Genomic DNA, 21,263 nt, shown 5'->3' on the forward strand with positions numbered 1-21,263 from the left:
AAGCAGCACTGGACTGTTGCTCAGTTTTGCATGTCATTCGGAAATCAAGGTGCCAGAGTCTGGAGGAAGACTGGGGAGAAGGAAATGCCAAAATGCCTGAAGTCCAGTGTCAAGTACCCACTGTCAGTGATGGTCTGGGGTGCCATGTCAGCTGCTGGTGTTGGTCCACTGTGTTTTGCTAGCTATCAGGAGATTTTGGAGCACTTCATGCTTCCATCTGCTGAAAAGCTTTATGGAGATGAAGATTTTGTTTTTCAGCACGACCTGGCACCTGCTCACAGTGCCAAAACCACTGGTAAATGGTTTACTGACCATGGTATTACTGTGCTCAATTGGCCTGCCAACTCTCCTGACCTGAACCCCATAGAGAATCTGTGGGATATTGTGAAGAGAAAGTTGAGAGACGCAAGACCCAACACTCTGGATGAGCTTAAGGCCGCTATCGAAGCATCCTGGGCCTCCATAACACCTCAGCAGTGCCACAGGCTGATTGCCTCCATGCCACGCCGCATTGAAGCAGTCATTTCTGCAGAAGGATTCCCGACCAAGTATTGAGTGCATAACTGAACATAATTATTTGAAGGTTGACTTTTTTTGTATTAAAAACACTTTTCTTTTATTGGTCGGATGAAATATGCTAATTTTTTGAGATAGGAATTTTGGGTTTTCATGAGCTGTATGCCAAAATCATCAGTATTAAAACAATAAAAGACCTGAAATATTTCAGTTGGTGTGCAATGAATCTAAAATATATGAAAGTTTAATTTTTATCATTACATTATGGAAAATAATGAACTTTTATCACAATATGCAAATTTTTTGAGAAGGACCTGTGTGTATATATATATATTTCAGTTCCCTTTTGAATGGGAACTCACGCTGCATGATGGCACTATGACAATGAACTTGACATTGGCAGGTGGCAGCCTATGACGTCACTACTAGTATGACTGTGAGTATAAGGGGCTTATTACACAACACAATTTTCAACTAAAAATTGTTACACCACAACAGCATTTTGGTGGCCTGAAAACCCAAACTTTTGAAAATGGGTTTCAAAGTGCAAGTTTTTGCATGCCTAATACAGTTTTTTTTAGTCATTTTCGCAGAGCCTTTTTGAGAAGCAGTTCTGGGCAACAGAATGCTGTTATGCCTCCTCTCGTGTTGAGAGTTGTGATATGGAGAGGTTTTCATCCTTTGTTATGGACCAGGTAGTGTTGCCAAGTGGTTAGGCTCTCTTTAGCCTCCTAGGGTATTGCTTTAAGTCTGAAGCGCCAGTTCATTATGAGAATCTTTCTGTGAGGCCCCTGCTTTTATAGATCAGTGCTCCACCTGGGGCAGCAGCATCAAGTTGTCAGGTGTGCTACATGCCTCCTTGTAGGGGTAGGGTAACAATGCAGAGTTGTTAGGGTCTCTTTTGCCTCCGCGGTTGTTTGTTTGAAAGAGCATTGCTATGCCTTCTCTTTTCTAAAAGAAATTGTACATTCAGGCCTCAGCTCTCCCAGAGCTTCATCTTTTCATTTAATTCTGAGTAGTAGGCTCTCTTTAAGCCTCCTTGCCTTGAGTATAGAACATATTCCACCTCTCGACCTTAGAGAGTCAGCATATTGAGGCCTCTGTTCTCCGAGACAGAATTGACTAGGTTAATAGGCTCTCTGTGAGGCTCCTTGGCCATTGCTTTTGAACTAGAGAGCTGTTAGGCCTCCTCTCGCCATAGAGAATTGTTCTATTAGAGGTCTTCACTCCCCTGAGCTCCGCCCATTATTGTATCAGTTGGCCCTATTATGTAGCCTCATTGACAGGTGTAACACTTAATGTATTCGTCTTTTGAGCTAAGCCAAATACTGCAAGCGTTGCTAGGCCTCCTCTCGCTAGACAGAGTTATCTTTCTGAGGCCTCCACTAGGACAGCATTTGCAAGTTGTAGGGCATAGTTTAGAGAGTCGTCATGTTGAGGCATCTGCTACTTGATCTTGGCTATGTTGCTAAGTTTTTAGGCTCTCTGTGAGCCTTCTTGGCCACTGCTCTTGAACTGGATCATCTTATTATCTTTATCATCCTATTTATCTTTAAATAAATTGCCATTGATCTCCAGAGCTCAGGTGTAAGTTCTAAGTGATAGGCTCTCTGTGAGCCTCCTTTGCTACTGTGAGGCCCCCAATTTTTGGTTCCCAGAACGTTCTGGGAATGTTAATTTCTGGTTCCCAGAACATACAACCTAACGTTCTCTGTTGGTTAGCCAGGAAAGTTTTCTTCGTAAAAACAGAATGTTCCCTCTTGGTTTGGAGAACGTTCCCCTAACCCAGGGGTAGGCAAGTTCAGTCCTAGAGAGCCGCTGTCCTGCAGAGTTTAGCTCCAACCCTGAAAAAAAAAAACTTCACCTGCCTAGCCATAGTAATCCTGAACAGCTTGATTAGCTTGTTCAGGTGTGTTTGATTAAGGTTGGAGCTAAACTCAGCAGGACAGTGGCTCTCTAGAACCAAACTTGCCTACACCTGCCCTAACCTTCCCAGAACGTTCTTAGAATGTTCCCGGAACATTCCCTTAACCTTACTAAAATGTTCCCGGAACGTTCCCCTGACTTCTTTTTATTCCTATATAATTTACCCTGCTGTATGTCAGTTATCATTCAGCACTCCGTGTCCCATATGGTATGAGCGGCATGGAAGACGGATGAATGGACGTCAATACTACAAACCATGTCTTGTTTTGAACTGTTATTTAATCAATAGAATATATTATAAATAATTTGGGCACATAAACCTTCATATGGAGGATTAAATAAGATCGAATTTATGCATTAATATGTAAGATTTCGTAAATTGTATCACTTACACTGTACCAAAAGCAGATTTTACGTTTCTTAAGTGACAAACAATGACTTCAACACAATGACACAATGATTTTATATATATATATGTATATTAATTTTATTCACAGACAATTATGTGACTTTAACTGGGATAACATTACAGCCCTGGCTTAATGAACATACCCGTTCCATTAGGAAGAAATGTAGAAAAGCAGAACACAAGTGGAAACTTAAGGTGTCATTTGAAATGTTTTGTGATTCAGTAAAACAATATCAAGTCACTGACGGGACTGCAAAATCTAAACTCTTGGAAATAATTGCTAAAAATGCCCATAGGCCCAGGTAATTTTTAATACAATAGATACTGTTATGAACCCTGCCATAGTTGGCCATCCTACTACAACCACCGGGACATGTGAAAAGTTCCTTGATTTTTTTGTTGATAAAACTCAGGATATTAGAACACATTGTGGCCCCAGCTGTGACTCATTCTGAACCTGCGTTGCCTCCAAGAACTTTCAGGCTTTTTGACCCTGTCTTTGTCACTTAATTGTCAGATATAGTTTAATCATTGAAACCTACAAATCACAACTGACCTACTATTCGATAAGCAGATAAGTGCCGTTATTAATGTAAGCTTCTTTCATCTTCAGTCTATTTCCAAATTAAAAAATGTTTTTTTTTTTTTTTTTAAATAAAGGATTTAGAATTAGTGATTCATGCACTTATCACATCACAATTGGACTATAAGTCTTTATATGTAGGTTTGCCTAAATCCCCATACGGTAAAAAAATATATTTTATCTGGCCAAAATATATTTTAAATATATGGTAAATATATGTTACAAACAGTGAAGTTCAATGAAATATATTTTGTTTCAACCTTCATATACTTAAAATATATTTAAACATGTATTTCAGGGGCAGGAAAAAATATATTTATATATAAAAATATATTTCAGGGCGCAAGAAAATACATTTCCAATCTTACAGTCGACAGTGCAAATGTGCATGGAAGAAAGCCTTGCTAGCCTAGCCTAGATGTACGATGTTAACTGTGACGTAATTTGTATGGGAAACCACTAGCAGCGCTCACGGACTTTTGGAGTACACTCAAAAAAATGACTCTTTAAACCTACTTAATTTTATTATGGACAGTGGTTCCACACAAGCAAATTGTTTTTCATTAACATTAATGGAATTTTTTGAATCTATGTAAACTTCCTGTGTTGTGACAACACAACTGAATGAGGACGAATCTATTTAAAATAGTAATGTCCAACCAAATCAATGTAATTGCTTCCCTCTAACTTAAATTGGTTAAGTTTAGTGAACATGCTTTAGTTTATTTAAAACTGGCCAAATATGTTTCATTCAACCAACACAAAGAGATTTGTTTCAAATAACACAATAAAATTATGGACAGTGGTTCCATCCAATTAGTTTTTGTTACTTTAACTCAGTGATTTCTATTTAAAGTAACACCCTTCAAAGCAGCATTTTTTTTTGTGTGTGATTGCCTTGTAGAGACAAAAAAAAAGACAATATGTAACAAGTTATCAAACTGTATTTGTCAGTTGCAATAAAACAGAGTTTTAAACAGTCAATACAATCAAGAGTCTTTAAACTTGATCTAAAATTACTTTTACATCAGACTGTAAAAAGTATTTGCACATGTTAGAGTCGAAAGGTTTCTGCTCAGAAAAGTGAAAATTAACCTGGTAAAAAAAATTTACTTGGTAAAAAACCTGGTAAAAAGATAATAAAATAAAAAAATTTAATTGTATTTATTTATTTATATTTACAAAAATGTCCAGATGGTAATGTGCTCTTCAGTGCACTTTATTGGATAACTTGTTGCCATCAACTTTTGCAATGCTTGAAAGTATACCTGAATTCAGAAGGGTATCTCAAATTCAGTCCATATATTAGTCCCATCAACATGGTTGTTGCATATGGGACACTGCTAAGGTCCTGAAGAACCGTTTTCCCCTTTAACACCACTCCAACATGTGCTAGGCTCTCTTCTATGTCTGCACCTTCAAGTCTTATGAAATAAGTTCCCATCAAAGTCTTCTGAATCACCTCCTATCTGTATCCTAGGGTGGATATTTAAAAAAAAAAAGAAAAAAGAAAACACAGTACTCTTAAATTCCTGTGTATTAACTTTAACAAAGCATTTAGCATCCTTGAAAATAAACAACATTTTAAAAAGCACATATACTCACCATATACTCCCAAATCAGACTGCTAGGGCCTTCTTTTGTGTAGACAGAGATTTGATTATGCACTCTCTCTTCACTTCAATGTCACCAGCCTAAAGATGCAAATAACATTAACCAAATATAGCCTTTACCCTTTAAAATTAAAATAAACAATCTGTTTTTTTATGCATGCTCATGACCAAGTGAGGGAATATGTTTTAAAGGGTTAGTTCACCCTAAAATAAAAATTCTGTCATTAATTACTCACCCTCATGTCGTTTCATACCAGTAAGACCTTCGTTCATCTTCAGAACACAAATTAAGATATTTTTGCTGATATACAAGGGTATCTGATCCACTCATAGGCAGAAACGTCATTGCACCTTTTGATGTCCAAAAAGGTAGTTAAAAACATGGTTAAAATAGCCTATGTGACTGCAGTGCTTCAACCTTAATGTTATGAAGTGATAAGAATACTTTTTGTGGTCAAAAACAAAAACATAATGACTTTATTCAACAATTGGAACCGTCATCATACGTAGTCAATTTAGTGCAGGCTTCCTTGTTTACATCCGAATGCCAACTCCGTATTGGCCGAAGCTGAACATGTGCATTTGATGCGGACACAGGAGTCGGCCAATAATGAGCTGTTATTCAGATGTAAACAAGTCAGTCTGCACTTAGTTCACTACGTATGACAACAGTTCAAATTGTTGAATATAGTCATTATTTTTGTTTTTAGTGCAAAAAAAGTATTCCCACTGCTTCATAACATTAAGGTTGAACCACTGCAGTCACATAGGCTATTTTAACCATTTTTTTAACTACCTTTCTGAATGTCAAAAGGTGCAATGACATCACTGCCTAGGAGTAGATCAGATACCCTCGGATTTCATCAAAAATATCATCATTTGTGTTCTGAAGATGAACGAAGGTCTTACGGGTGTGTGGAACGACATGAGGGTGATTAATTAATGACAGAATTTTCATTTTTTGGTGAACTAACCCTTTAAACCTTATAGGGTCTTTTTAGACCCCAAACGACGTTTGCTCAAATATAAAAAAAAAATGTTCTTTGTCCAAATGACCTTGAAACTTTGTACAGTTGTTAACACTTTCTACGTCTACAAAGAAAAAAAATTGGAGTGATATCGTTATATCAGAGTAAAAAAAAGTCACACTCAGGGTCTTTGGGGTCTCCACAGACCCCAGGCAACAAAATGTAATTTAACAAAATTGTTTTTTAAAAAACAAATGTAATTTTACTTTGACAGCCCTAGTAAAAACATTAATAAACAAACGATTAATCGTGATTAATCGCATACAAAATAAAAGTTTGATTTTGCATAATATATGTGTGAGTAATGTGTGTAAATAATATGTATATATAAATAAATACAAATTAATGTATATATTTAAGAGAAATATGTTATTTATGTACAAAAAATGTATTTATATATAATATAAATTATATAAAAATATAAATAAATACATATACTTGTAAATATTTCTCAAATATATACATGCATGTGTTTGTATTTATATATACATAATAATTACACACAGTACACCCACATATATTAGGCAAACTCAAACTTTTATTTTGTATGCGATTAATCGTGATTAATCGTTTGACAGCCCTAGTTTTTACTTCATATTTGTGGAGGATTTTTCATCTCTTTTAAATTTATATAAATAAAATAAATAAAAATATATTTTTTTTTTATACAAAAACAACTTTTTCTGTAAAATTCACTTTATAAAAGACCCACATTTCTTACTTTCATTCATGGAGATAACATGGATAATTTGACATGGTTTAGTGTGAGATTTTTGCCCATCTTTTGAAAAAGGCAGTTTTAAAGGTAAAAAATTATCACTTTATCCAGTAAATGCTGCAGAGCTCCACTATTTGCTATTTGACTGACTGAAAGACATCTTTACACAAGTTTTTTTTTTTTTTTTTTGTTGGATTCATATCTAAATGTTATGAAATCACAATTCTAACAATAAAAATTATTTTTTGTCAAAGTTTAGCATTTTTTTTTGTACTGAAAAAAAAAAAAAAGTTTTTCAGTAATGTTGATTTTGAGGATGAATTTTGTCCATTTTCTAAGTGGGTCTCAAAATGTAACAATATTGAAAAACTGATTTTTTTTTCCATTACAAAAAATACTAAATTGACAAAATTAGCCTTTATTGTTATAATTGGGATTTCATAATATTTAGATATGAATCCAACTAAAAAAAAAAAAAAAAAAACTTGTGAAAATTCTTTCAGTCAGTCAAATAGCAAATAGTGGAGCTCTGCAGCCATCTACTAGTAAAAATTATTACAATTTTATTTTTTTTACTTTTAAAACTGCTTTTTCCAAAAGATGGGCAAAAATGTTACACTAAACCATGTCAAATTATCCATGTTATTCCCATGAATTAAATTTAGAAATGTGGGTCTTTTATAAAGTGAATTTTACATAAAAAGCTGTTTTTGTATAAAAACCTATTTTTAAAAAAATATTTTTTTTTAATTTATTTATATAAATTTAAAAAAAATATGATAAATCCTCCAAAAACTGTACAAACATGGAGTAAAACATTAATAAACAGTAAAATTACATTTGTAAAAAAAAAAAAAAAAAAAAAAAAGTATTATGTTACAAAATTGCATTTTGTTGCCTGGGGTCTGTGGAGACCCCGAAGACCCTGAGTGTACTTCCCCAAACGACAAGGGTTAATACAAGGTTTTAATAAGTGTAGTTCTTCATACCTGTGTAGTGGGCACCAAGAGATGTTTAATTTTTTTGTCCAAGGACAACTCCTCAATTTGAATACGAATGCTGACACCAATGGGATAAATTTAAAACAAAAAAAATTGTGAAGAGCAGGTTTAGCAGTTTTATTGTGCCAAGCCATGGGTTCTAACTAACTACTTTTATTAAATCCTAAAAATACAATACAGTGCTTCACTTACCTTAGCCAAAACAGTTTTCTCCTTCAATAAAGTTGTGACATTCCTTTATTTCACCAAAGACGAACTCCAAAAAACATAATGGAAAACTGTCATAAAAAAAGGAATATCAGATAAAATGTCAGACTCAAAATATATGCATCTACAGGGCGAATGTGGCATTATTTGTATTTGCTTCAGTGAATTTTTACTGGGACTTGCGTAGCTTAGAAACTACACTGGGAGGTTTTAGGAGATTATAAAAGGCTTTTCCCCATTTTCACAGACGAGGCTTAAGATAGTCCTAGACTAAAATGCATATTTTAGCTGTTTTAACTGAAAGCAACTTGTACTGATATCTTAAAATGTGGATGTCATTGTTTTATCTCAAGATGCACACCAGTAATGTTTTTTTCTAGTTTACGTTAATAAAAGCGACAATGCCCTAATTGAAATAATGCCTAATCCTGGTTTAGCCTAAGTCCTGTCGGTGAAGGATACTAAGACTGTGATAATCAAAGACCAAACTCTGAAACACTATTCCAATAAAAGCAGATGAGCCCAAAATATGAGCGCAATGCGTTTAGTTACACGATAAGCGTTTTCCTTCCATGTTTTAAACACATGCTATTCACACAGATTAACCCAGAATATGAACGTGTAGCCTACGTCAACTAAACGCGTTGCATTCATATGCTGTATTCATCTGCTTTTATGCACATTTAGTTTAAGGTGTGTAACGTTACTGAGTTTTGACTTTTAATATCACTGTCACGTAAAACGTTTTTCACGTTTAAACGGCATACACTACAGAGAATCATCCACTTTCCACAAGTAACAATGTTACAAATAAACCCGCATCTTTCAATCGCATGGAATCATCCATTAATGGCGAAATAAAAAAGATTCACACAATATTCAATAGTTAATATATTAAAAGCATCCCAGAGCCCAAACACTAATAGAAATTAAACACTTTGCCTTTAGAATAACTTTATATTTTCTTACCTCGCTGGTAGTAGGTCTGACGGCATTCGCCTTGCTCCTTCGCGCCGTCTTCTTTCAATACGTTGGAAATCGTCACATCCGGGTTTTTTTTGAATCGCGAACTGAAACACTTTACATTAGTTTAACGACTGATAATTTAGTATAGTGGAAATTGGCACAGTTTCAGTTAATGAAACGCAATACAATAGTGTTTTGGTGGGAAAAGAAATGTATGTGTGTTATTTTAACAAAACATATTGGGGTAAAATCAACAGTGCTGCAAAACCATTTTTTTGAGTGTACTGCGCATGCGCATCATTTTGAACTGTAACGGTCGTCAGTCAACCGGGAGTCTTCGGAGGAAAAGGTAAGAGCTATAACTTTATTTTTAGTTGTCATTTTTCACATATGTAATGTTCATTGCTACTTTGAATGTATAATGTTTTATTGTCAAGTTTTTTTTTAACTTTATTTGTCAATTTAATGCCCCGTTTGTTTATTTGCTCACATGAGGAGACGCATTTGATATTTTCAGATTTCCGTTTTAAAGTTATTTGTTTTTAATTTGGACACTAGTGAAAACTAACGTTACACACAAATGTTTAATTTTTTTTTAAAGTTTTTTTTAAATTTCAGCTGTAGAGTGTTTGGGAGACCGTGCTGCCTGCTGTTGTCGATCGATTTTTTTTTTTTGCTAAATTTAATGTTTTACTAAACTTGTTAATTAGGCACACGTTATTTGCTTGTTATTAAAGTTCAGGCATATGCTGGTTTGGCATTAATGGCATTTCATACGCTCCACTCTCCTGCCTTAATTAAACTTGGAATATCTTCATCTTCCTGTCTAAACACTCTGTGGAAAGTACCATCATGCCAAAAAAGCTAATGTTAACAAGTTTAAGATTATCAACCAGTGGCTTCAACATGTGTTCTCTGCAAGAGCATGGAGAGTAATCTGTCAGCAGCCGTCTCAGACAATTATTGGTAAACTTTATCCATGTTACATCCCTATGTGATGTTTTTTTTTTTTTGGTGTTCTTTTGTAGTTCTTTTTATTGTGGTCATACACAGATCATATCACATAGAAATTAACATAAATTAGACCTTCAAAGCTAGGCAAAGTTGTAACAAAGCATTTGGACTTGACAAATTCTTATGGTAGGTTTATATTGATTTTACTTATGAATGTTTCCTCAATTCTGAGGCATCTGGTGGAGGTACAGTTGCACCAAATCCTGATTTTATTAAAGGTTTTCGACAAGGACTGACTGCAACATGTGCTGGTAAATGTTTGCAAGTCAAAGAATGATTTTTTTAATACTGAATTCATCTCCAATATTTTTTTCTATTTATACAAATGAGATACAGTTGACATGGCACTGGTGGGATGTGCAAGAATTTCAAACCCTGGGCAATACTTTATCTATGTAAATTTTCTCACAGCTTGGACATTAGACAGTGCCTTAGAGCACGATATTAGCAAAAACAAGGTTTACTGAAAAATTTGAGGTGCTTTAATAATGAAAATGATTGTATAAATTACTTATTGAATCTGAGTTTCATTTTAACAGAATTCCCTGATTCAATTCTCCAATCCTGAAAGCACACTGAAAGAATTCTGCGCTTGTTTGTCCTTCAGTTTTCCATCTTCATACAGATAGATGGAGGAACCTGAATTGGAGGGATCTGAGATGGCAGAAATAACAAAAAGGACTTTCTTTCCCTCAAACAGCTTTGGTAAACCTTTGAAGACATTGATGTTAAATCTCATCTTTGCGATAAGATCAAAATCATTAAACCACTTTCTGATAGGTGCCACAGAAATCATGATGGGTTTCCCTTCTAGCTCTGTAAATCTGTCAGATTCCAGAAACTTTTTCAAAACTGAAAGATATGGGTCTTTATAGTTCAAAGATGTGAAGGTAAAGCAAATCACTTCAGGAAAATCAGGATTAAGAAGGATGGTGTTGAAATGGTCTGAGTCTTCAATTTTGGTCCCGTCCAGTAACTTGGTGAGAGAACTCAAGATGTGAAGTTCAGACTTTGCCACATTTAACCACTGGTTAAGCATCTCAGCACTGAATGGGGAGCTTCTGTGGATCTTCAGGATGTCTTCCAGAGACTTCTCCTCCATCTCTCCTCCTCGAATAGCAGGCAAGACCCTGCCGATTGCTTTCAATAGCATTGACTTGTATGTGCTAAATGAGTTCTGAAATGAGCGCAGCCTCGCTTTAATGTCTTTGAAACTATTAACCAGTGTGTTTCTGGACAGCTCATTGTATGTCCTCTCTGCCTCCCCCAGCTCCTCGATTATAGCTTCGGTTTCAAGAGCCACACTTGTACTGATTTCTCTCTCTACCTGAGCTGCCTTTGAGTTCAAAAGATGAAGAGGATAAAGCCAGACCTTTACGGGAACTTGATTCTGTGGATTCTTCAGCAGAGTGGGGAGCATCTTGTACAAACTCAAGGCTTCCATGTATGTGGTGGGTTTCTGCTCAAGGCGGACGTCACCGTGAAATGTGCAGGCGATCTTCTCAGCCATTTTCTTTTCAGCATCAGTCATTTTAAAAGTTGCATTTGCCTCACTAGAAAACTCAGGGATCTTTTTGACCATAACATTCAGTTCTTCCTCAACCTCCTGCTTGTTTTCCTCTTCTGAAAATGTCCGATCAAACACCATGAATGCCTGAGCTCCATACAGCACAGCAACAACCACATGAGTTGCAGTTTTCTGCTCAAACACCTGAGGGTAGGTGATCTGGCCCATTTGACTCATAGTGAGTTGTTCAAATCTTGTGGTTTCACTGAAATACTCTGTAACTCTGGACTGTTGGTTGGAGGATTTGGTGTCATGAAGGTACTTGGCGGATCCTCTCACCTCCACGAGCCCCCCCAAGAAACTGGCCTTTAGGGAAGCACTTACATCCAGGAGATCGAATTTACTTGAGAGAGAGTCAGATCTATGGACCATCACATCTGTTTTGGGCTGTGGATGACTGTCCAAATCTTCACTCAGTGATTTCTTATCCCACAGAGTAACACCTGAAATCAGAAGTGGCTTTAACAGTTAGCCTATGTATGAGTGCATAAATCGACTAATGCCACGTTCCAGGCAACCCGTAACTATGTTTTTCCAAACTTCTACCCGTGAAAAACAGTAAATTGACATTCCCATAATTCCCTGCGTGACACTTCACATTTGATATATTTTCGTTGAAATAACTCTGTTTCTTCTTAGTCTTTCTCATTTTTCTCTAATCAGTTATGTACATTAGGGTTTTATGTTACATCTAATGTTGTTAAATTAATGTTTATTGCATTTTTAAAATTTCATGTGTGTTACCATGATGGTGTTTAGTGTGTGTGTGAATGACACTGTGTGCACCTTCTATATATTAATATTGTCCTCCTCAGCTTGTGGAAAAGCTGCTTGTGATGAACTTTGATTCATCATGTGACTCTCATCACCACTGTGTTTGTTGACTGTCAGTGTATTATAAAGGTACAAAACAGATATTAGTACTTCATTAGGTTGGTAAATTAACATTATATCAGTTAATGAAATACGTTATTTTACCGTAAATTTAACAGATTTTTTTTTACGTTGCTACTGTATTTTTTACGGTAAAGTTCTGGCAACCACAGCTGCCGGTTTTTTACCGTAAATTTTACTGGGATTTTTTTTACAGTGTAGATTGATGTACTCCCAGTTATGCGCTCTGGTGTCACGTAGCCTGTGAAACAATAATAGCAGCCCCTACGGATGGAAGTGCATGATAAAATAATGTAAAATAAAAGGTATAACAGCTTCTCTTGCCTTATGCGGCATTTTCCTCCTCTGTTTCCCTCAAATAAGCAAGGAGTAAGCACCTTTAGTGATAGAAATAATTGTAAATGAGCATAAGCCCTGTACAGTCTGCCATGCTGGTTTGTTTACACTCAGGCAGTTTAGCGTGACTTTCCTGGAGCACTACGAAGTCGTGAGACGTGGTTTGAAGTCGCGACTTAAGGGTTCAAAAACATGCCTGGAACGCAGCATAAATATCTTATTGTAAACAGTACTGAAACTATTTGCAGCATTCTTCTGTTGTATGTTCTCTGCGTAAGTGGATTAAGAATGTGACGTTATATATTGTGTGGGCTGTATGATATGCTATTGACAGGGTTTTGTGTCATTAATTAGCTAACAAATGTTATTTCATACAGGAATGTCTCATTATGGAACACACACAAGCGATATATGAACTTTATTCATGTTAATCCACAGGTATTTCACTCTTATTGTCTTTTTATTTTCTTTATATTCTGGTATTGTGTTAAAGGTGCAATATGTAAGAATTTTGCAGTAAAACATTCAAAAACCACTTATATAATTTGTTCACTTGAGTACTTACAATATACCAAATGTTTGCAACTAATAGACAAGGGTTTTGATATATTTTAGACAGAAAACTAATTATTGTTATATAGCTCAACACGTTTAGTCTTGTTATGGTTTTATCCCACAACACTAGCTCCTGCTTTGCTTCACACTACAGTAACATTAATAATCACACCCATCAACATGATTTCTTCCCGACTCCAATCCCTATTCTTTTCCACCGACCGTTGAGGTGAAGACCATGTCCCAAGATCCCGCGCTCAAACTTGCCGTCATCAAGCTACGCCTTTGTTTTAAATAGGCCTCTAGCGGAAGAATTTTTACATAGTGCACCTTTAATACTATGTTTCAATGTTAATGAGAAGTGTATTGAAGGAAATGGTTATTTGGGTAAGTGCAGCACCTGGAATGAAGGAATCCCTGTGACGGTCATACAGCATACCGGGAAACAAAGGTCTTCCGAGGGCTGCTACTTCCATTGGATGGGCTGTTAACAAGAAGAAAAGACAATATAACCAGATAAAAAAGTTTGTCAAGGCAATTTTGATTGAATGCTTGACCTGAAAGTTTGAAGTTTGGTTTCAAAGGAAATACCATTTATTAGAAAAACAGACAAAGATTAGCATGATTTAACATGTTTCTAGCATGAATTAACACATTCCCTATCTAGCATGATTGCTAGCATTATGTTGCTAACATATTTTACCATATTAATAGTATGACTTAGCCTGTGGCTATCATAATTTAACATGCTGCTAACATGATCTAACACATTGCCAATATGTTTTAGCATGTTTCTTACATTTTAACATGTTGCTAAAAAGTTTTAGCATGTTTATAGCATGTTTTGATATGATGTTAGCATTTGTTTAATCTATTCATTGACTTTATTTTTTTGTGTGTATTGCATTATTGAATTTAAATGTACTTAAATGTTCAGAGTTCTTGTTATAAGGAAAAAAGTTATTAAACCTGTTATATTGACAACACTTTTTTGCAACTTATGGGATTTTTCATAGTTTTGATCGTCTAGTTTATGAAATCCATAAGTGCGATTGGTTAGAAAAGATATAGCAATTCGAGTCAAAACAGTCTGAAGGTCTGACCCAGGTTTGGTGGTTGTAGCTTCAATGCTTTAGGACTAGTTAGAGTTAGACATTTAAGTCTCAGAAGAATAATTCGTTTTAAGAATGTTTAAATGTGTTGGCCTTCTTAAGCCAAAATAAATATTTGCACCTTAGTGATAATGAAAACTTTTTAAAAACATTAGAAATGTGTTATAAAACATAGCTATTTAATCACAGAACTTCTTTAGCCCCATAGGCCAACTAAGGCACAATCTGATGAGAAAAGTGCTAAAGAAACAAACCAAAATTAGAGTAATCATTGGTTATAGTTGATACCTGAAGTCACACAACATAAAGAAACTCTTTATAAGAGCTGAAGTATTCATTTGTGCTATAAATAGTTCTTAATGCTCCCACAGACATGACTGCCATTTTACCTGGAGTCTTTGCAGTTCCTCTGGGTGGTAAGACATTAAATCTTTCCTCAGTCCTAGTCTCACTGGGTTTGGGTTGTAACGTTTCCTATTTTTAAAGAAATCAATAATTTTCTTAAAAAAAAAAAGAAAAGAAAAGAAAAAAAAACTTCCACTGATATTTTAAATCCTTAAAGGATTAGTTCACTTTCAAATTAAAATTTCCTGATAATTTACTCACCCCCATGTCATCCAAGATATTCAAGTCTTTCTCTCTTCAGATGAAAAGAAATGAAGGTTTTTGATGAAAACATTCCAGGATTATTCTCCTTATAGTGGACTTCAATGGATTCCAAACGGTTGAAGGTCAAAATTAGTTTCAGTGCAGCTTCAAAGAGCTTTAAACGATACCAGACGAGGAATAAGGGTCTGATCTAGAGAAACGATAGGTCATTTTCTAAAAAAACAAACAAAATAAAAAAAATATATAAGTTTTAACAATAAATGCTCATCTTGAACTAGCTCTCTTCTTCTTCTCTATTAGTGTAGACACTGCTAAGTGTATTACTGCCCTCCGCAGGTCAATGTTTGAACTAATTGTTATATACTTGCACTAGAATATTGAATATGACAATTTAGTTCAAACTTTGACCTTTGGAGGGCAGTAATACACTTAGCAGTGTCTACACTGCCGAATTGAAATAGAGAAGAAAAAGAGAGCTAGTTCAAGATGAGCATTTATGGTTAAAACATAAAAATCTTTTTTTTTTTTTTTTTTTTTTTTTTTTTTTTTAAAATGAGCAATGGTTTCTCTAGATAAGACCGTTATTTCTCGCCTGGGATCACTGTAAACTGTAATTTTGACCTCCAACCATTTGGAGGCCATTGAAGTCCACTGGAAGTCCATCCTGGAATGTTTTCATCAAAAACTTTAATTTCTTTTCTATTGAAGAAAGAAAGACATGAATATCTTGGATGACATGGAGGTGAGTAAATTATCAGGAAATTTTCATTTGAAAGTGAGCTAATCTTTTAATCTCTTGAAATACATTTCATTTTGTCATAAGGCACACTTGCCTCTGCGTTCACCACAGCAAGGGTTGCCAGACACAGATACACATAAATGTAGATGCAGTTCGGCTGCTTCAGGTTCATCAAAAGAGCCGCCATCTTAGAAAAGATAACAAGAACACCTGTTGGACTAAAAGGCAACATTACAAAAACTAAGTATACTTCAAATTCATTTTATTAACAATACTTAAGTTCAAATATATTTTAAAGTATACTTTATGCAGTAAGTATACTAATATCAATGTACTTCTACTACTATAGTAGCATTTATGTACATGTACTATTTGAATATAGTACTTAGTTGGGACTAGATGGGCTCACTTTTACCCCCAGTTTCACAGACTAAAATGCATGTTTGAGCTGTCTCAACTGAAATTTACTTGTACTAACGTATCTTAAAATTGGTCAGTGCCATTATTTTATTCCAAGATGCGCACAGTAAGGTTTTTTTTAAGGCATTTTTATAAAGACATGCGTAAATATTGTAATTTGACTAAGTAAAAAAAAAATAGTTAAAGTAGTAAAAAAAAAAAAAAAAAAGTCAAAATTTATTTATTTATCACCCATTGACAGTCTAGGAAATCCAAAATTTCTTCTGAAGAGATAACTTTATATGATAAAGCTTTTAAGCTTACAGTATTCTACTGTAAAAAATACATGAAATGTCTGTTTTTTTCCTGTATATAATACGGCAACTTACTGCAATTAACTGCTTTTTTTCCGTAGCGTTTTTACAATATTTTATAGTTAAAATTACACTGATTTTTTTACTGTGAAACTGTCTGTTAAACCAGGCCTTAGTGTATAAAAGTAAACGTTAAGAAAAATAGTTTACAACTATGTTTTGTTGTTGTTGTTAAATGTAGTTACATATATACTGATAGATTACCAGTTAAATGTTTGCAGCACATTTTTTTAGTTGATGAAAGTACACTTTAAAGTATACTCTCAGTAAACTTCTAGTTTAATAGTTTTATACTGCAAGTATAGTTTTCTTTGTAATTCAATATTTTCTAACAAATCTATTGTTCATCAAAGTTCAAGGAACCAAACAACACTCTTTCCTTCAGTTCCTTTGCAATCAAGTGATTTTTTTAAAATTTAATTTTAGTAAAAACATGTCTATAAAAAAATCCCCTTTGATCACATCTGAATACTCTTCTTGAGCTCTAAACAGCACATTCACACATTACCAGTTCATATTGTTTTAAGTGATGTCTTAGTTTTAAATGATGAATTACCTGGAGTCTCTGTGTGTCCTTGGGAAGTTAAGAGCTGAAATATTCTGGTAATGTCTTCAACTGAAGTCTGAAGCTCACTGGGCTTCTGTAGTGATATTTATACTCAGAAAGAAACTGCCCTTTACCCTCATGGACCTTTTCCAATCCCATCTCTCTCTCTCTCTCTCTCTCTCTCTCTCTCTCTCTCTCCCTCCCAATTCAATTCCTGTCTGCTCTACACTGTCCTATCATAATAAAAAAGGCGAAAACAACAAAAATAAAAAATAAACTTCACCTGCCGAAAATAATGAGCCGATAATGTATCTAATTGGACAGTGTGTGTGTGTGTCAGAGACTCTTAAAGAGAAATTAAGGCAAATGAGCAACAGCACACACACACACACACACAAAAAAACACTCTGAAGGTTATAAAAGAGTAGGCTACACAGGAGAGTACATTTATTAAGAGGTTAATTCCTTCTCAGTGTAGGAAGAAGATATATTTTCTTTTATCCCATCAGAAATTAAAGGAACACTTTAATGTTCATGTTCATCCTGTGGGTTTTCTGTAACACAGTTCAGTTTTACTGTTTTCGAATCCATTCAGCCAATCTCCGGGTCTGGCGGTACCACTTTTAGCATAGCTTAGCATAGTTCATTGAATCTGATTAGACCGTTAGCATCGCGCTCAAAAATGACCAAAAAGTTTCAATATTTTTCCTATTTAAAACTTGACTCTTCTTTAGTTAAATCGTGTACTAAGACAGACAGAAAAGGAAAAGTTGTGATTTTCTAGGCTGATTTGGCTAGAAACTATACTCTCATTCAGGCGTAATAATCAAGGAACTTTGCTGCCGTACCATGAGTGCAGCAGGCGCAATGATATTATGCAGCATCTCTCACAAATGTCTCCTCCATGGTTGCAAGACTCACTCCCTGTGCAAGCAGGGGCTCACAGGCGGTACGTAATATCATAGAAGAGTCAAGTTTTAAATAGGAAAAATATTGAAACTCTTTGGTCATTTTTGAGCGAGATGCTAACGGTCTAATCAGATTCAATGAACTATGCTAAGCTATGCTAAAAGTGGTACCGCCAGACCCTGAAATCGGCTGAATGGATTCGAAAACGGTAAAACTCAACTGTTTAACTCTAGGGGAGTTGGAAAATGAGCCTTTTTTCAAAAAAAGTGGAGTGTTCCTTTAAGCTGTATAACTGCACCCTAATTTGAAGAATGTCTAGAATAGTTAGGAGTGTATATGTATGTAGGTATAGGTATACATACTATAGAGCTGATTGAGATGCACCCCTCATTCATGCACCCAAATTGAGCTGCTGCTTTTCCTTTTAATGGCTGTTAGCAAAACCACTTGAAGATGCATACTGCCACCTACTGCACAACACCTGCATGACATCTGACATAAAGGATCAGGCTTATGAGAGCCAATGGCGTTCAGTTAAAAAATGCTAAATAGGCCCCAATATCTAAAAAAAAATCTCTTTTGAGTTATAGGATATTACATCTCAAGAATCAGTAACTGACACATATAGTTATATATTTATAAAAGAAAGAGTTTTTTTTTTATATATATAAAATAAAGTGTTTTCCTTTTACCACAATTTCCTTTTTAGGGAAAATTATTCTGGAAGCTAAAGTAGCCTCTGATATTTTTTGTAAAACAAACAAACAAACAAACAAACAAAACATGTAGGCAAAATCTATGCAAAGTGTCAGTTGAATTTTAATTTTAACTTGAATTTGGTTCTAAATATTATTTTCAGTTTTAGCCTGCTGTTTGAAAACATTCAAATGTCCTACCCTCTGTTGTTCATGTGTCGAGAATATACATTAGATTGATCTGGTGGCCTTCTTCATTTGGCCCAGTGCCCCTTCAAATGTTTGAAACTGTATTTGTTGGCACTGCAAACATTTTCATTGTATTCACAGGATTATTGCCTCTGCTTGGTTTGGCAACGTGCCCCTTAAAATATCTATGCATGGCCATTGATCTCTCACTGTGTTTCCCAAAAGCATCGTGAGCACTGATGGCAATGGTCTTTCAGATCATCTTGGGCTCACAATGCTTTTGGGAAATGTTATTTGACACAGATAACAAGTTCAATAATAAGCACAAAAAAGAGCTACATATTAACAGCAAAACAAACTCTGTCTGTCAAACAGGACTTTCTGTAAATTCACCTAATGTGGGAATGTATAATCGAGATTTTACAGTTTTCTTAAAGGGTTTGTTCCACAAAGATTTAATTTGGTCTCATCTGCCGATCAAAGCCAGTCCCTATGAAAGATTCAGTAATGCCTGGCAAACATGAGGCTGCAGTTTGAGGTCACTAGGGCTGTCACTATATCTGATTTTTCACACAATGAGACCAAAAGGCCAATTTATGGTAATGATATTATGTTCTATACTCATGGCAGCTCCCAAGGAAGCTCAAATAGAGCCTACGACTCTGAATTACATAAAAATATGGATTTCTAGAAAAGCTGAAGCCTAAATGTTCAATTTCCCTTAGAAAAGAGAAATGCCTACATTTACGTTCACATTTACTCATTTAGCAGACACTTTCATCCAAAGTGACTTACAAATGAGAAGAACAAGAGAAGCAATCAGACCAACAAGAGGGCAACAGTATACAAGTACTGAAACAAATCTCAGTTTGTCTAGCACAGTACACACACCAAAGTTTGTTTGTTTTTTTTAATCAGGAAAAGACAAATAGAATAAGAAAATGCTAGTATTAATTAGTCAAGCGCTGATGAAAAAGATGTGTCTTTAAATGGTTTTTGGAAATGGCCAAAGATCAGCTGCTCAAATTGAGAATCTGCGAGTGAGTACATTAGTTACCATAGTTGAAAACCAGAGAGCACCTCTTCAAGTCGTTTCACCAGCCTGGAACGGTCCAGGTAAAGGTCTGTGAATGTGATTTTGTGCCTCTTTGGGATGGTACCACCAGGCGTCGTTCACTTGCAGAACGCAAGCTTCTAGAGGGTGCGGTCACCGTGATTTTGCCAAGTAGGACATGTTCCTGGATCAACATATGTTGTTGATCCTGGAACAACATTCCAGTCTAAAATTTAGTCTTAACCCTATTGCTACCCCTAAACCTAACCCTACCCATAACTTATCCCTAAAATCAGAGAGGAAAGATAGGTGAATAACATTGATGTAGAAGAACCTAACCTTGTGTGCAAGCCTAAACTTGAAATAAATGGTAAACTTGTCCCTCAAATCTGACTGGTTGTTTGGAATGTTGTTCCAGGATCAACAAAGATGTTGATCCAGGAACATGTCTTACTTGGCAAAATCACGGTGACCAAGAGGGTGCATAAGTCTGAACCAGCGATTTTAGGTACATTGGTGCAGAGCCAGTGGTTGTCTTGTAGTAAAACATCAGTGCCTTGAATTTGATTTGAGCGGCTATCGGCAGCCAGTGCAAACTAATGAAGAGAGGAGTGACGTGCGCTTTCTTTGGCTCATTAAAGACCACTCTTGGATTCTGGATCAGTTGCAGAGGCTTGATAGTATATGCTGATAGACCTGCTAGTCCAGTCTGGAGAGAACAAGAGCTTGGACTAGGAATTGTGTGGCTTGCTCTGATAGGCCACACAATTCCTCTAATCTTCCTAATGTTGAATAAAGCAAATCAGCAGTACCCGGCCATTGTACTAATATGGTCTGTGAAGCTTAACTGATCATCAATCACAACTCCGAGATTCCTGGCTGTCCTAGAAGGAGTTATGGTTGATGAATCTATCTGTATAGAGAAGTTGTGATGAAGTGCTGGGGTGGCTAAAGTTGAAGGTGATGGTTCTTTGTCCAGTATACTGTATACATCACTCTTGGGTTTGGCAACGTGCCCCTTAAAACAGCTATGCGTGGCCATTGCTCTCTCGCTGTGTTTCCCAAAAGCGTCCCGATCAACTTGGGCTCACGATGCTTTTGGGAAATGAAGCCTTGAATGTTGTTTGTCACAGATAAGTTTAATAAATGAGCTACATATTAACAGCAGAACAAACTCTGTCAAAGAGGACTTTCTGTAAGTTCAGCATATGTGGGAATGTATTATGTCCACATTAAAAACGAAAGGAGATTTTACAGTTTACTTAAAGAGTTTGTTCACCCTGGTGTTGTTCCACAAAGATTT

At 35.5% G+C, this 21,263-nt stretch overlaps 1 protein-coding gene and 1 long non-coding RNA gene across 3 annotated transcripts; both read right to left on the bottom strand.

Annotated features, from left to right (window-relative positions):
- Positions 1 to 4,583: 4,583 nt before the first annotated feature.
- LOC137017068 (uncharacterized) lies at positions 4,584 to 8,223 on the bottom strand. The gene is made up of 4 exons (XR_010894551.1): positions 7,987 to 8,223; positions 7,783 to 7,852; positions 5,040 to 5,128; positions 4,584 to 4,910 (listed from the first exon to the last, which is right to left on the bottom strand). It is a non-coding gene; the product is annotated as an uncharacterized lncRNA (long non-coding RNA).
- A 1,730-nt stretch (positions 8,224 to 9,953) lies between these two features.
- LOC137017050 (neoverrucotoxin subunit alpha-like) lies at positions 9,954 to 17,175 on the bottom strand. 2 transcript variants are annotated; one of them, XM_067380966.1, is made up of 5 exons: positions 17,123 to 17,175; positions 15,888 to 15,980; positions 14,835 to 14,919; positions 13,734 to 13,817; positions 9,954 to 11,991 (listed from the first exon to the last, which is right to left on the bottom strand). In XM_067380966.1, exons 2-5 carry the CDS (start codon positions 15,978 to 15,980, stop codon positions 10,532 to 10,534), a joined length of 1,722 nt encoding a protein of 573 aa, XP_067237067.1. In that variant the 5' UTR covers positions 17,123 to 17,175; the 3' UTR covers positions 9,954 to 10,531. The 2 variants fall into 2 exon arrangements, with proteins under 2 accessions (XP_067237067.1, XP_067237068.1); XM_067380967.1 differs by having other exon boundaries at positions 15,888 to 16,011; positions 17,123 to 17,169.
- Positions 17,176 to 21,263: the final 4,088 nt, after the last annotated feature.

This window comes from Chanodichthys erythropterus, chromosome 3 (assembly GCF_024489055.1).
Source record: "Chanodichthys erythropterus isolate Z2021 chromosome 3, ASM2448905v1, whole genome shotgun sequence".
Taxonomy (NCBI): Eukaryota; Metazoa; Chordata; class Actinopteri; order Cypriniformes; family Xenocyprididae; genus Chanodichthys; species Chanodichthys erythropterus.